The sequence below is a fragment of the Anomalospiza imberbis genome, chromosome 16 (genome assembly GCF_031753505.1).
Source record: "Anomalospiza imberbis isolate Cuckoo-Finch-1a 21T00152 chromosome 16, ASM3175350v1, whole genome shotgun sequence".
NCBI classification, from domain to species: domain Eukaryota; kingdom Metazoa; phylum Chordata; class Aves; order Passeriformes; family Viduidae; genus Anomalospiza; species Anomalospiza imberbis.
Window position 1 is genome coordinate 5,637,128 of NC_089696.1, and position 12,415 is coordinate 5,649,542.

The 12,415-nt window shown below is 38.0% G+C and overlaps 1 protein-coding gene across 2 annotated transcripts in view; it reads right to left on the reverse strand.

The window, feature by feature from the left end:
* Nucleotides 1–12,415, reverse strand: part of USP7 (ubiquitin specific peptidase 7) — a 71,276-nt gene that overhangs the window by 19,883 nt on the left and 38,978 nt on the right. For both annotated transcript variants that reach the window (XM_068206719.1, XM_068206720.1), the window contains 8 exons: nucleotides 12,224–12,312; nucleotides 11,394–11,502; nucleotides 5,448–5,578; nucleotides 3,005–3,059; nucleotides 2,397–2,477; nucleotides 2,212–2,302; nucleotides 1,353–1,435; nucleotides 300–409 (listed from right to left, as the gene is read on the reverse strand). In XM_068206719.1, coding sequence (XP_068062820.1) covers nucleotides 300–409; nucleotides 1,353–1,435; nucleotides 2,212–2,302; nucleotides 2,397–2,477; nucleotides 3,005–3,059; nucleotides 5,448–5,578; nucleotides 11,394–11,502; nucleotides 12,224–12,312 — 749 coding nt within the window. The remainder of the gene's footprint in view (nucleotides 1–299; nucleotides 410–1,352; nucleotides 1,436–2,211; nucleotides 2,303–2,396; nucleotides 2,478–3,004; nucleotides 3,060–5,447; nucleotides 5,579–11,393; nucleotides 11,503–12,223; nucleotides 12,313–12,415) is intronic.

Here is a 12,415-nt window from a genome sequence, read left to right on the forward strand (position 1 = left end):
CTGGTGGCAGCCTGGCCACACACTGCACAAAGAATGCTACACAAGCCATTAAAAGATGCAGGCACCTGCTCATGGTCAAAACAATCACTATGGATAACCAAACATTCAGTTTATCATTCTGAATTTCAACATTCAACCAGTGCACCTTTAGGGGACCTCCACTGTGTGTGACTGCTCATGCCTGCCTCTCAGAGCTTAGTCAAAACCAGGATTTTGGGAAGCTATTTTTTGCTAAAATACATTCACAGGTCTAAATGCTACAAAAAATCCCAACCCACACACCAAACCAACCCACTTACCTATCATTTATCTTGATGTTTTGGTCAGTCTGAGGATCATACATAAACCTCATGAGCTGTAGGTGTAACACTGGTGGCAGTGTTAGGAACTTCACACCTTTCTCTGCCTCCTAGACATTTTAAAGGAAATAGAGGGTTGAAATTGCAGGATTTTTAGCAACTCAAAATACTTGTTTGTTGCAGACACTCTTCACATGGACTTCTACAGATCTGACAACACAATGTGCACCGGAATGGTTCAAAATTTGGGTGCAATTTGAGTATCCTAATGCTGCACCAACCTCCCATGAGCTACACCAGTAACACGAAAACTCAATTAAATTAAATTTAGGCCACTCAAACAAGGATATGTGGACACCTCACTGCATTAAGAGCAAGTTACCTGCATAAAAATAAAACTGGGAGAATATGGAGGCAAAAGCTCATTTTTGCACAATTAAGAATTTCATGTTCATTGCATCCTGCCAGCATGGATTTGGCTACTGTGCTATACCTTCCTAAGAACAGCTAAAGAATATATAGAACATTACTGACAAAACCTGGTATGTCAAAGCTGCAGAAACAAGCTTTAGTAAAGTATTATTTATAAAGGACTTCAGCTTACTCCAGCGGGTGCAGCAAAGTGCAACTGAAGAGCTCAGAAACACGTGCACACATATAAATGTTTAATTTCCATGGGTTCACTTGCTGTTCTTGCTGGGAATACAAACATAAGCTGTCCAAAGTTACTTTTAGAGTTATGCTGCTTTTTTTTACTTGGCACATGGAAAAACAGACTACTCATAGAGGAACAACTTCTCAGTCTTGAGATCAGTGCAAAAGCAAACCATTCTAGCAACTGAAGATTTGGATCTATAAAACTCACAACAAATTAAATTGTTGTAAAATCTGAGCTCCATTTTAAGAAACCTAACACCAAATAAGAGGTGGTATATAAAAGGTTTGTCTAAGAAGAAACATCATCAAAATAATTCGATAAAAATCTAGAATGGGTTTTGAACATTGTTATTTTATCAAAGATAACGATTTAAAATCAGGTTAAAAAAATAATACCTGCAAGCCATGTTCTCCTGCATCATATTTATTATCACCATCCAACTGCTCCACTGCAACGTAGTCAATGAAGGACTCAAAAACTGAATGAAAAAAGATTGGGCAATTGTACAGGTGAAGGAAAAAATGTAAGTTTACTCTAGTCTGCAATATATTAATCAAATGAAATATCAGGAGAGGGGAGTTTGTGTTTGAACATTTCTGTCCTTACTTTAAGCATAGTTTTATATTGTTTAAGAATATCAAGAAATGCACCATATTGCAGAGGCATACCTAAGAATACCAGTGGATTTTAAAATCGCACAGTTACAGCTGTCTGCCACGACTCCTCACTTCACAACTGTTAAACATCAAGCCAGATGCCTCTGTTTGCTGGACTCTTACACATCCTTTCCGTGCCCCATACCCCAGGTGCTCAGTAAAGAGATGACAAGGGACCACTGTTATGCTGTTCTGAGTAGTTACTTCTTTTTTATTTCTTATTACTATGGCCAAGTCTAAATAAGAATCTATTTCATCTGAGTTCATCTTTATATATAACTACTGTGACAATACCACTGTGATCACCATGGCAGTTTTATGACATCAGAAAACTCCTAAAGTTCTTAGAGTTTTATGAAATGATACCAGTGAGAGAATTAGGGATGAAGGAGCAGGGAAAGGAAATGCAATAAGGAAAAAAAAAGAAATGTAATGCAGGCAAAAACATTCTCTGCATTGAAAATGTTTTCAATAAAGTGTCCTAAAGCACGTATTTCCAATCACTCTGCACCAACAAATCCATTTGAAAACAACAGGCACTAAAGTTGTCCAACATACTGAAGTACTGGATGGGTGCATATCACAATGTATCACTTACTATTTTTCTTTCCCTTTATACTTAGCTGGATGTCATAATAATCTTCTATTCGTTCAGATCGGTAGTCTACGTGCTTGCATTGGATATAAGACTGGAAAGAAAACCAAAACAACACAGAAGTTCAATTTTATAAAATTAATGAGAGCTAATTTAAATTATTTTTGAGAAAAGCATAAAATACATACCACCATCTTCCCTCTGAACAACTTAGGGATAGTGCCTTCTACACATGTGCCTTTCATTTTATTTTCCACATTATCAAGCAGCTGAAAGAAAAGTCAGTTTTACACAAGATAAACTTGTAGTTTTTAAATTTATTCATCACACACACATGACTACTTAACTGGTTAGATGCTAAGTCACTTGGACAAAAATGAAATGTTAGTCTGTTTGTACTGCCATTTCCTTTCTAGTCCTTTAAATCCCCCTCTTTCCCCTAAAGTAAGGGCTACTCCATTCCTTTGAGTCTGGAAACCCCCACAGACGTAACAATGCATTTCATCTTCAAAACTGCATTTCTCTCCATGGCTATATAAGTACCACTAGCACATGTTCCAGCAACTTTCAAGCTTCCCTACTCTTTACAAATTCCTAACCCACAAAAGGCCACAAGTAATCCCATTCTTAAAGAGAAACCAAGGCAAAAACTCTGCCTTTGAGACGTAATTTAAATTAATCAGGGCCGCTATTACACTGATAGTTCCTTAACTATATTTTATATATATATATACACACACAGAATATCAAGAGAAACTTATACATCACAGACCAGCAAGAAATAGTATAAACATACCACTCGACATAATTCCTGGACATCATGTTGCATGAAGCTGTCTAAAGTTTCCCACCTTTGTAAGGTAAATAAATAAAAAATTACTAATTAGGAAGAAAACAGCTCAGAAGACATTTTTTGATTTCTTTGCAAATCAAGAATGTAATACACAACAAGCTGTACAGACTGAGATTTAAGCCTGGCTGATGCACAGGTTCTCCAGCTGTGTAGGAAGAAGGGGCAGTGAACTTGTGAGAGATTTTGGCAGCTGTTCTGTGCCCACCCCACTTCTCCTGTGTGGGACTGGGGCAAGGACAGCAAAGGCACCCAGAGCCAGCTGAGGAGGCCATGGCCAGGCTGTTGCTCTTCCAGCCTACAACCCAGTCTCAGTCCGTGCCAAAAAAAACTCTTAAATAAAGGCTTGGGAGCAATTCAGTGCCATCAGTTTCCACAGCAGGTTTCCAGCTGCCTCTCTTCTGAGGGCCCTTCAGGTGCAGTCAAGTGGTGTTCAGGGATTATTTCAGCACAGGAAAGGAAGCAAATGGATTTATAGCAAAGACTGGCTCCTTTGTGCTCATCTAAACAGTTAATCCTGGGCATGCAGCAACTCCAAGGAGGTATTCAGCTTTCTGAACTGTGCAAACCCACGGTGTGAAAGCAGGGGTGAGGGCAGCAGGATCTAAATGCCTCATAGCCAGCATGGCACACTGCAACACGGGTGTTCAGTACTCCTGCCTTCAATAAAACAAGAAGTATTAAGTGTTTCTAGTTCCAGCATTAACTACACTGGTGAGAACTGTAACTTCAGCTCAAGAAAGCTTTTTAAGTTCTAAGTCTCTGACAACTTTTTTTGCAGCAGTCACCACTCCCAGTTGTACAAACTCTGTTGACTGCAGGCACCAGCTTCAGTGTGATGTTCCACCCTGGCCCTGGAACCAGCAGCAGGGTGATCAGGAGCAGTGCTGACTTTATCCTTCCTCCCACTCTCTTCTCAGTGACTCACCCCCACTGTCACACGGCACCAAACTAATCTCCAAAGTGTGCCAACACCTGTGTGGGGTCCACACTTAAACAAGCTGAATCAAGTGACCTGTCAGATAATTAAGAATAGAAAATAATGCCCTGACTCTCTAGGCTTTAAACACTAACCAGCTCATAGGACAAACGAAAGAAAAAGGTCACACACTAAAATTAGGATAAAGAAGGGTTCCTTCAGACATAGCATCATTTTCTACTTAAAGAACTCAAACACAGAAATTCACAACACTCAGTAAAAAGGAATACCCTAGTAATACCCAAGCACCTAAGGCTCACAAGGCCAAAAACCCCTCTCTGATTCAATGATGAAGGAAGGGGGAAACCTAGACCTTCAAACACATTCTAAAATTCTTTTCCAAGAACAAAAGCAGGCACAAACACATTTTTAAAACCCTGCTGTTGGATACAAAATTAAGCACCTGCAATGCTTTCCCTTGGGAAAGGCCTCTTCAAGCTACTGGATATGACACAACTGGGATCTGAACTCGAGATGAAATATTTACTCTATCACCAAGTCCTGTCCTGTAACAGGAGAGCAGGAGTACTGATACACCAAATATACAGTGTGCTAGTAGGAAGAGAGTATGGCCAGATAAACAGACAACACTGAGGCTACTGATTTAAGATTCCCCTAAAGGGAAAGAGTCAAGGCTGAAAAGAGGTTGTTTTAGGACAGAGCACGATTACAGGCTGTAGCAGCAGATGCAGGATGAACACAAGGACAACTGTATGAAAAAGATGATACAAAATGTGTTTTGAAATAAGATGTGTTCCTAATGTGTTTTGAAATAAAACAGGGCTTGTCAGTATTACTACAAGACTAGCCTATAAATACAGTGAGACAAAGTAATACAAAATAAAGTATTTTAGAATGGATTTTCATAAAATCCTACTCCACACTTACAAGATATGCAAAGACAAGACTCGTAAAGGTTATACAAATGTTAATCTTTCTGTCCTAACTTGTGTCTTCAGTATTTTGTAGGAAAAGTGTTACAGCAGCCATCAATGGTCAACAACATGGACATGCAAATTACTGCTGTTGCACTAAATCTAAAACAGATTCCATTTTTAAAAGACATTCACAATACATGAACTGCCATGTTTCAATGACTATTTTGTTCTGAATTTTACCTAAGTCAAATGCATCATACAATGTTCAGGTAAATGATAACCCTGCTTTTAACAGCTCTGTTTCTGTACCATTCCTCTTCCCAAAAAATCTGACTTTTGGATCAGCTGTCTTTAGTACTGGCTACAAATAAAAACCTATGCAAGTAGACTACAGAAAATTAAAAATTAACACCATGTTACATTAACACTTCTCTGCACCTCTCTAAAAGTAACCTTATTAAAATAGAATATTTTTAAAGAAAAGCTTTAGGAAGCCTTAGTCCAATAAACAGTCCACGTTTCTGAAACTTACCCAAATGATTTTGTTAACTTTTTAGTTCCAACTGGCTTGTCACTATGTTGCAGCTCATAAAACACTCTTTGCAATGCTAAAGGAACACTTTTGGATGAATCATCTCCTTCTGTGGGCATCATGTACACAGCCTGAAAAAGCATTTAGTTCAATTAGTATCAGAAAAGTTTATTGCTCATCCTGTTTAATGCATACTTTCCTCTTCAGTGACTTCCTTCATAGAACTCAATTTAATCAACACTTCAAAAAAGTCTGAAAAAAATCTTGCACTGTAGTGTAAAAACATTAATTGTCTGGAACAATTCTCCTTAGAGCACAGTGGTTAGAAAAATGTGAACAACAGACTCCATTCATGGTTATTTTATCTAAGTAGTTCCCTTATTCCAGCCTAGAATAGTAAATGCACTAAAGCATTTAACACCTTCAAATACCTTCTCATGCCTGGTATGTCTGTGCAATCATCACAGTAGGACCAGATAGAGCAGTCAATACTACAGACTTGAAAATAACTGGTTTTGTGAAAAAGCAACCACATGAAACCATAAAGGGCAACAAGTGAACAAATCCAGAAACAGTCCACATGGAGAAAGAAGTCAGAGGAAGCTCTGAGAGTCCCTGATTCATTCATTCCCACTTAACATCATCGCTGTCCAGCAAACAAACAGCTTAACAATTCAATTCACTGATTATACTGATCTGGGAAGGATTGGGAACAAAGAAATTACACAAATAGACCAAACAGGGATTAGCAGAGTTCAATAGTCACTGAGATGAGATTTACTTTTTTAAAAGTGTACATCAATACATCTAGGGGAAAGGAAGAGCAAACAAAAGGGAGATGTTCATTTGAGAAGTGTAAATATAAAAAGGAACAGACAGCACTGGAAGGAGATTAGGCAACAAATGAAAGTAAAAAAGACTCCAATATTAAGTAGCATATGAGAAAATAACCTACTAAAACCAGAGAAATTGCCATCTGAATTTTTGCCTATGAAACAACAGGGAATGATCCACTTCTGTGAGTGAAGTGCTGAACTGGGCCTCAGTGCCTCTCCCTCAGTCTGTGCATTAGCCAGAATTCCTGAGGTGTGCAGCACATCTGGCTTACCCTGGACTCAGTTCCCCACACACAGCAAGGGGAGCACTGCCTGCAGGCAGCTGGGGACTCTGCCAGGCACTGCTGCAGGACAGCTCAGCACACAGGGCTGGCAACCACGTGGGACACGCACCAGGTTAAGGCAACACTGACACAAAAACAATAGAACCATGTGGCAAAAGACAAAATAAGAAAGAAAAACAACAAAAGAAGTGCCTAAAATGTTGACAGGCCAGTTTTCTATTCCAGTTCTGAGGATCCACTACATTTTCCAAAAGTGCAGCAACAGAAATACTTCAAAGAATAAAGAATATAATCAGAATAGCTACAGTAAGATGAAATAAGAGAAACAATTTCATTAAGAAAGCAAATCCCTTCTGACAGAAAAACAATGGTTAATTATGCAACTGTAAACTACTATGATATGTCACATGACATATCATTAAATGTGACATTTAATGTGACATTAAAAATCTTTAAGATTTTTAATTTAATTTTCAGAAGTTACCACTTACTAGAGATGACCTAAAACAGAATCATGAACACAAGTAACTTCTAAATTTTATTTCTCCTCAGTTGCAAGCTACACCGTTAGCAGTACTTACACATATTAAAAGGAAGCATTAATAAAAATTCACTGAAATTTATCATCAACTTCTTTCTGAAGGACAGTGAACAGAAGTCTTCGCTAGGGTAATTTTAAGAACAATAGCCCAACCTCATCCTAATGACAACAAAAAAAAGTTTTCTTTTTGCTTCATTTTGAGATTTGCTTAAACTGCTTGTATAAATTTTATAAATTGAAGAAAATAGCATCTTAAATTTTATCACTGGCAACAGGTTTTAACTGTTGAAACTCAAATTTTCAACTTTCTAACGTGTTAAGCACAGCTTCAAGAGTTTCTAGTGATGCAGTCTGGAAGAGAACTCTCTAGGTTCTGATCTGTTTCTGCCTACAGGTGCCAAGTTCAGACTGGGGTCCAGTTGCTCAGGATCAGATCCAGTTAAGTTCTGAGCATCTCCAGGAATGGAGATCCCACCACCTCTCCATACATCCTAATGCAAAGCTGAAGCACCCTGATTATGAAAATTTCCTTCCTAAAATCAGAACATTCAATTTCAGAACAATTCAAATAAGCTAATAAAGTCAGTCACTTCCATCTGCTTTATTTTTATCATCCAAATGCAGAATCCCAGTTAACCAGATCGATCTGGGCAAACCCCCAATATCACTAGGTATTAGTTAGACCTTTGATTTCACAAGCAAAAGTTATTTCTTGCTTGAAAATATCAACACCAGAACAAGTCAGCACCTTGAAGAGTTAACTTTAAACCTCTTCCTGTACCTGGTTTATGTACCTTTTTAAGAGTGGGTGTCACTAGCTTAAGGTAGAAACAGAAGTAGTTGAATCAGATCTTCCAAAACTCTATCATCAGCCCCTATTAACATTTCTGAACATCTTATAAAGGCTTTTTTAAAAAATGAATATATAGATACTTGCTATGTTTAAGTAAATAGAAACAAGGCATGAAAATCAAGTGACGAAAAAACGCAAATACAGTCAGAACTGATGTGTTCAAAAATAAATACTGAAATGCTGAACCTACAGCAGGCTAAAAATCAATCTTGTGATTGACTCTTCCTTCAAAAATGCATCAACTGGAATTCAGAATACCTTGATAATTAATCATAATATAATCCTTTGCCTTTAGTTCCCATTTTTTAAAATGCTTTCCTCATATACCATCTGGACAATTAATTCCCTTCCTATAAGTCTTAAGTAATACTCAAATAATAATTTACAATTTACTTATAATTACTACATTCCAGCTGTCATTGAATAAAAACGCCAGTTCTATTTCTTTGGAAATTCTACATGTGTTATGACAAAGCAGATATTTAACACAGCCTTTCTTGGCTCTTCATTCTGTTTCTGTATTTAGGTAATATTGGAGCTTTCTCTAAGTTTAAGTGTTTCTCCACACTACCACTTTTTAAATATTATCCTCTTCAAACCTTTATTTTTTTTGTCTTACCCTCCCAGATTCTGAAAGCCTGACCTTACGATAAAGGAGTGAGGCATTCTGATCCATGTAAAAAAGCAGGGTCTCTTATTTAACACCTGAGAAGTTCCCTCAGGAAATGAACACTAAAGAGGGATAGGGACATGTAGAGGCATATTGAGAGATATGAGAAAAATTTTAGATATTTATATAATAATAGAATGCTACTGGTAACTTTGAACACATTGCTTAAAAACAGGAATTACTTAAAGAAAGGAAATATATACTGTGCATGGAATTCCAAGGTAAGGTAAAATTCACTGGATTACTTGAGAAGAGCCAGATCAGGGAGAAATGGACCAGCATTTACTATTTTAATGTATTTATATAAACATTCTGTAATGTTCTCATGAGTTGCAGGGACTTTTACAAGGGAACCAGCAAACAGTTCTAGAATGCAGCACAAGCGCTGACAGGCTGGAGGCACTGAAGGGACAACTCAGGTGACAGAGCCCAGGCTCAGACCTGGATCCCTCTGGGAAGTCACCACTGCCCCTTGCCCGCTGGACTGTGGTTAAGCACATATTTATCAGTCCCAAACAACAAATAACAATATGCTCTAACGTGAAAGTTCCTTTCTTTATTCCCTACCACTGAAGCCACCTCTAGCTGCTTAAAAGGGAGGCCTCATTTCAAACACCCCAGAGCCTCCCATGTGCTATGTGGAAGCAGAGCAGAGAAGAAAGGACCTCTCCATCAATCCTCACCCACGCTTCCCCAGGGCCTGACTTGCCATAGGTACGTGCCTGCCTTTGCCATTGTTCATTGCTTCCCCAGCTCTGCTCCTGACAGCAGCTTCTCCGTGAACAAAGCTCTAAGTAACAGCAACAGAAATCATTATTTCTTCCAAGGAAGGAGGATTCACTGAAATTATGGAAATGGTGAAAAGCAAACCAAGGATACTGCACGTTTTGTTTTATTTTACTTTGGTTTAAGAGGAACAACAAGTTCGGTCAAAGTGAAAACAAAATTGCAAAGAATACTTTTTTCAGACAAAGCAAAAACTGATTCTTCCTGATCTGTACCGATGGCAGATAAGTGCTAAAGCTGTCTAAAACTGCCACTGTCATCTGTTCTGTTTGGAGGGGCTCTGAAAGCCTGAGGAATGAGCAAGGAACTGAACATTCCAGCTGATGTCCCAGAAGACTTGGGAATAAAGGAAGCTGCAGCTACCAACTCTAGTAAATGAAGTTTTCTCACATGGTGACTAGCCAGATATTAAGAGATGCTAAAAGTTGCTTTTATTTTGGGGCTGGGGAAGAAGTGCAGGGAAATGCCTGGTAAAATTAGTTCAGTTGAAACCAATCTGTATTACAAAAAGAATTTCTTCTTCGCCACTTCATGGTACATATTGGTTTAGCGACTACAAGACAGTCTTGAACAAACTACTCAACTGCATTAGATGGAGCTATTGCAAAACCACTTTTTTTTCTCTCAAGAGCAAAGTGAGCTGTCCAAAAGAGTAAAATGCACAAACATTGAGTGCTGAGCAAAAAAAAAAAAAAAAAAAAAAAATAGGCATTATAATGAGTGATAAACAGAATTAGTAAATTATACCTCCTGCAAAAAAGGAACAGGTGCATCATTTAAAACAAGTCAAGTATTTATCTGTTGTCCATGGCATTGGGAAGACCTCAGTTACATTCTATTGGAGTTTGAGGCTGGGGTTTTTTGTTGGTTTTTTTGTTTTGGTTTTTTTTTTTTTTTTTTTTTTTTGGTTTTTTTTTGTTTTTTTGGTTTTTTTAGCACTTCAGAGTAAACAGCATTGCAAAGAGAAAAAAGAAATGCCAACTGGGACACTGACAGGCCACAGGGATATCAAAAATAAGATGGTGGAAAATTAGAAACAGCGGAAAGCAGATACATCAAAAAGGGAAAAGAAAGCTTAACTGAACTGCAGCTAGCCTACATAAGAGAAAGTCCAAGTTAGAACAGTTCATTTTCACTACAAGACAGACAGTATGTGCAGAAATGCACAGAAGGATGAATTAGGATCAATAGGAAACTCCAATACACTGAATACTGCCAAGCTGTTTTTTCTCCAAGTACATCCCCTCTTCTAAATAGCCACCTCCAATATCTAGTCATCACTTTTGTTTTTAATCCCAGTAAGGGTACTGCACCGTTTTAAAATTATACATTATCTAGTATATTTTATCCTGGCTTTAGATGAGATATTTATTAAAAAGGTATTTAAAGAAGATCTTTCCAGCAAATAATTAACATCTACAGTAAACAAAAAGTACTACTAAAGTAAATATAAAATTATTGCTGAAAATTACTGAAAATACAATGCTTTCCATCACTACAGAATGGCAGCCATAGTAACAAAAAAATTCTGCTGCATAACAGCATTTTCAAGATGGAGCAAATATGTATCTTTGTGCATTGTTTATGGGCTGAGAAGCCAGAATTCCCTATTTTAACTATTTCAGAAAAGGGAAATTGCTTCCATCTTTTACCTGCAAGATTAAACTGTTTTCCTCGCTCCCAGCAATTCCTAGAAATATTAACATATAATACAGTCAAAGAAACATCCCCTAAGCTCAGGTCTTCTTCAGGTGCTCTGCCTGCTTCCACAGAAGACAAAAGCTTGTGTTCCACAAACTACAAAAGGGAGCTTCCTTTACTCTGCCTGCAGTAAGACATGCATCACCATGTAAATCACAGCTCCTCTGGAAGGATAAAGGAGGCAAAAGGATCACACAGGTCTGTTCTGAAGCATTTATAAATGCTAATTAAAACAACCAATGTTATAATCTCATGTTCTTTCGTGTATTACTTACCTTTCGTAGCTGATTTGTGAAAAATAAAGTCTGTAACAAACTGTTCATGTAACAAGTTGCTCCCTGGTTCTTTAAGCCAACATATCCTGTGTGCTTCTTTGAATCCCACCTAGAAAATAGTTTGTGGTTAAAAACAAGGACGTTCTGTATTCCAATAATAAAGAGTGTTTGTTCTAAGGTAGTGCTGCTGGTAGGCATCAGCTACTCTCCACTGCTACTGAAGGTTCAAATAAACTCCACTTCACTACTGCTGCCACTAACAACAGTCTGTGCAAATAGATGCTTAGTGATTTTATTACTTCTTTCTTTAAAATATGTTCTACATGGCAGAAAAATGATGTCCTGTGAGAGTGTCCTGGAGCTCAGAGCTGTACTTTTAAGGGCAAGTCTGCACCTCTGTACAACCCCATTGTTTACAAGTGCCATGAAGGAGAACAACTGAGATGAAGCAGTTTGACAACAACTGTAAACCAAGGCAAGTTAGACAGCAGAGCCACTTGGCTGCACCTGAAACCCCATCAGCTCCCACACCACAAATACTCAGGCCAGAACTGCAGAGGTGTTAAGTCACAAACCAACTCACACAGAAGCTGAGGCTCCACAGCATTTTGCTGACTGATGCAGACAGAAATTTAAGCTACACAAAACCTCTATGTGACTATGAAAATATTGCCATGTGAGAATTCATCAACTAGTAGTGACAAAGTGAGAATGTCTGATGGGAGCTACAAATGGCAATAACACAGAATACTTGAATGATCACAAGCAACATAGTAATACTAGAATTAAGAATTTTTAATATTGTTTTGTTTTAAATCACAGATACTTACGCTACTCCGTGTGGAGCATCTGCTTGAACATAGACTTCAAAAGTAACTTTGTCTTCTTCTATAAAGCCTTTTTCAGGATCAGTAACTTCCTGTAAAACACGAATGACACAGGAACATGAAAAGTGGAACATGCAACATGACTGCAGTGAAGCATCCAGTTAGACATCACTATCTAATTTCCAAGCCTGAGCT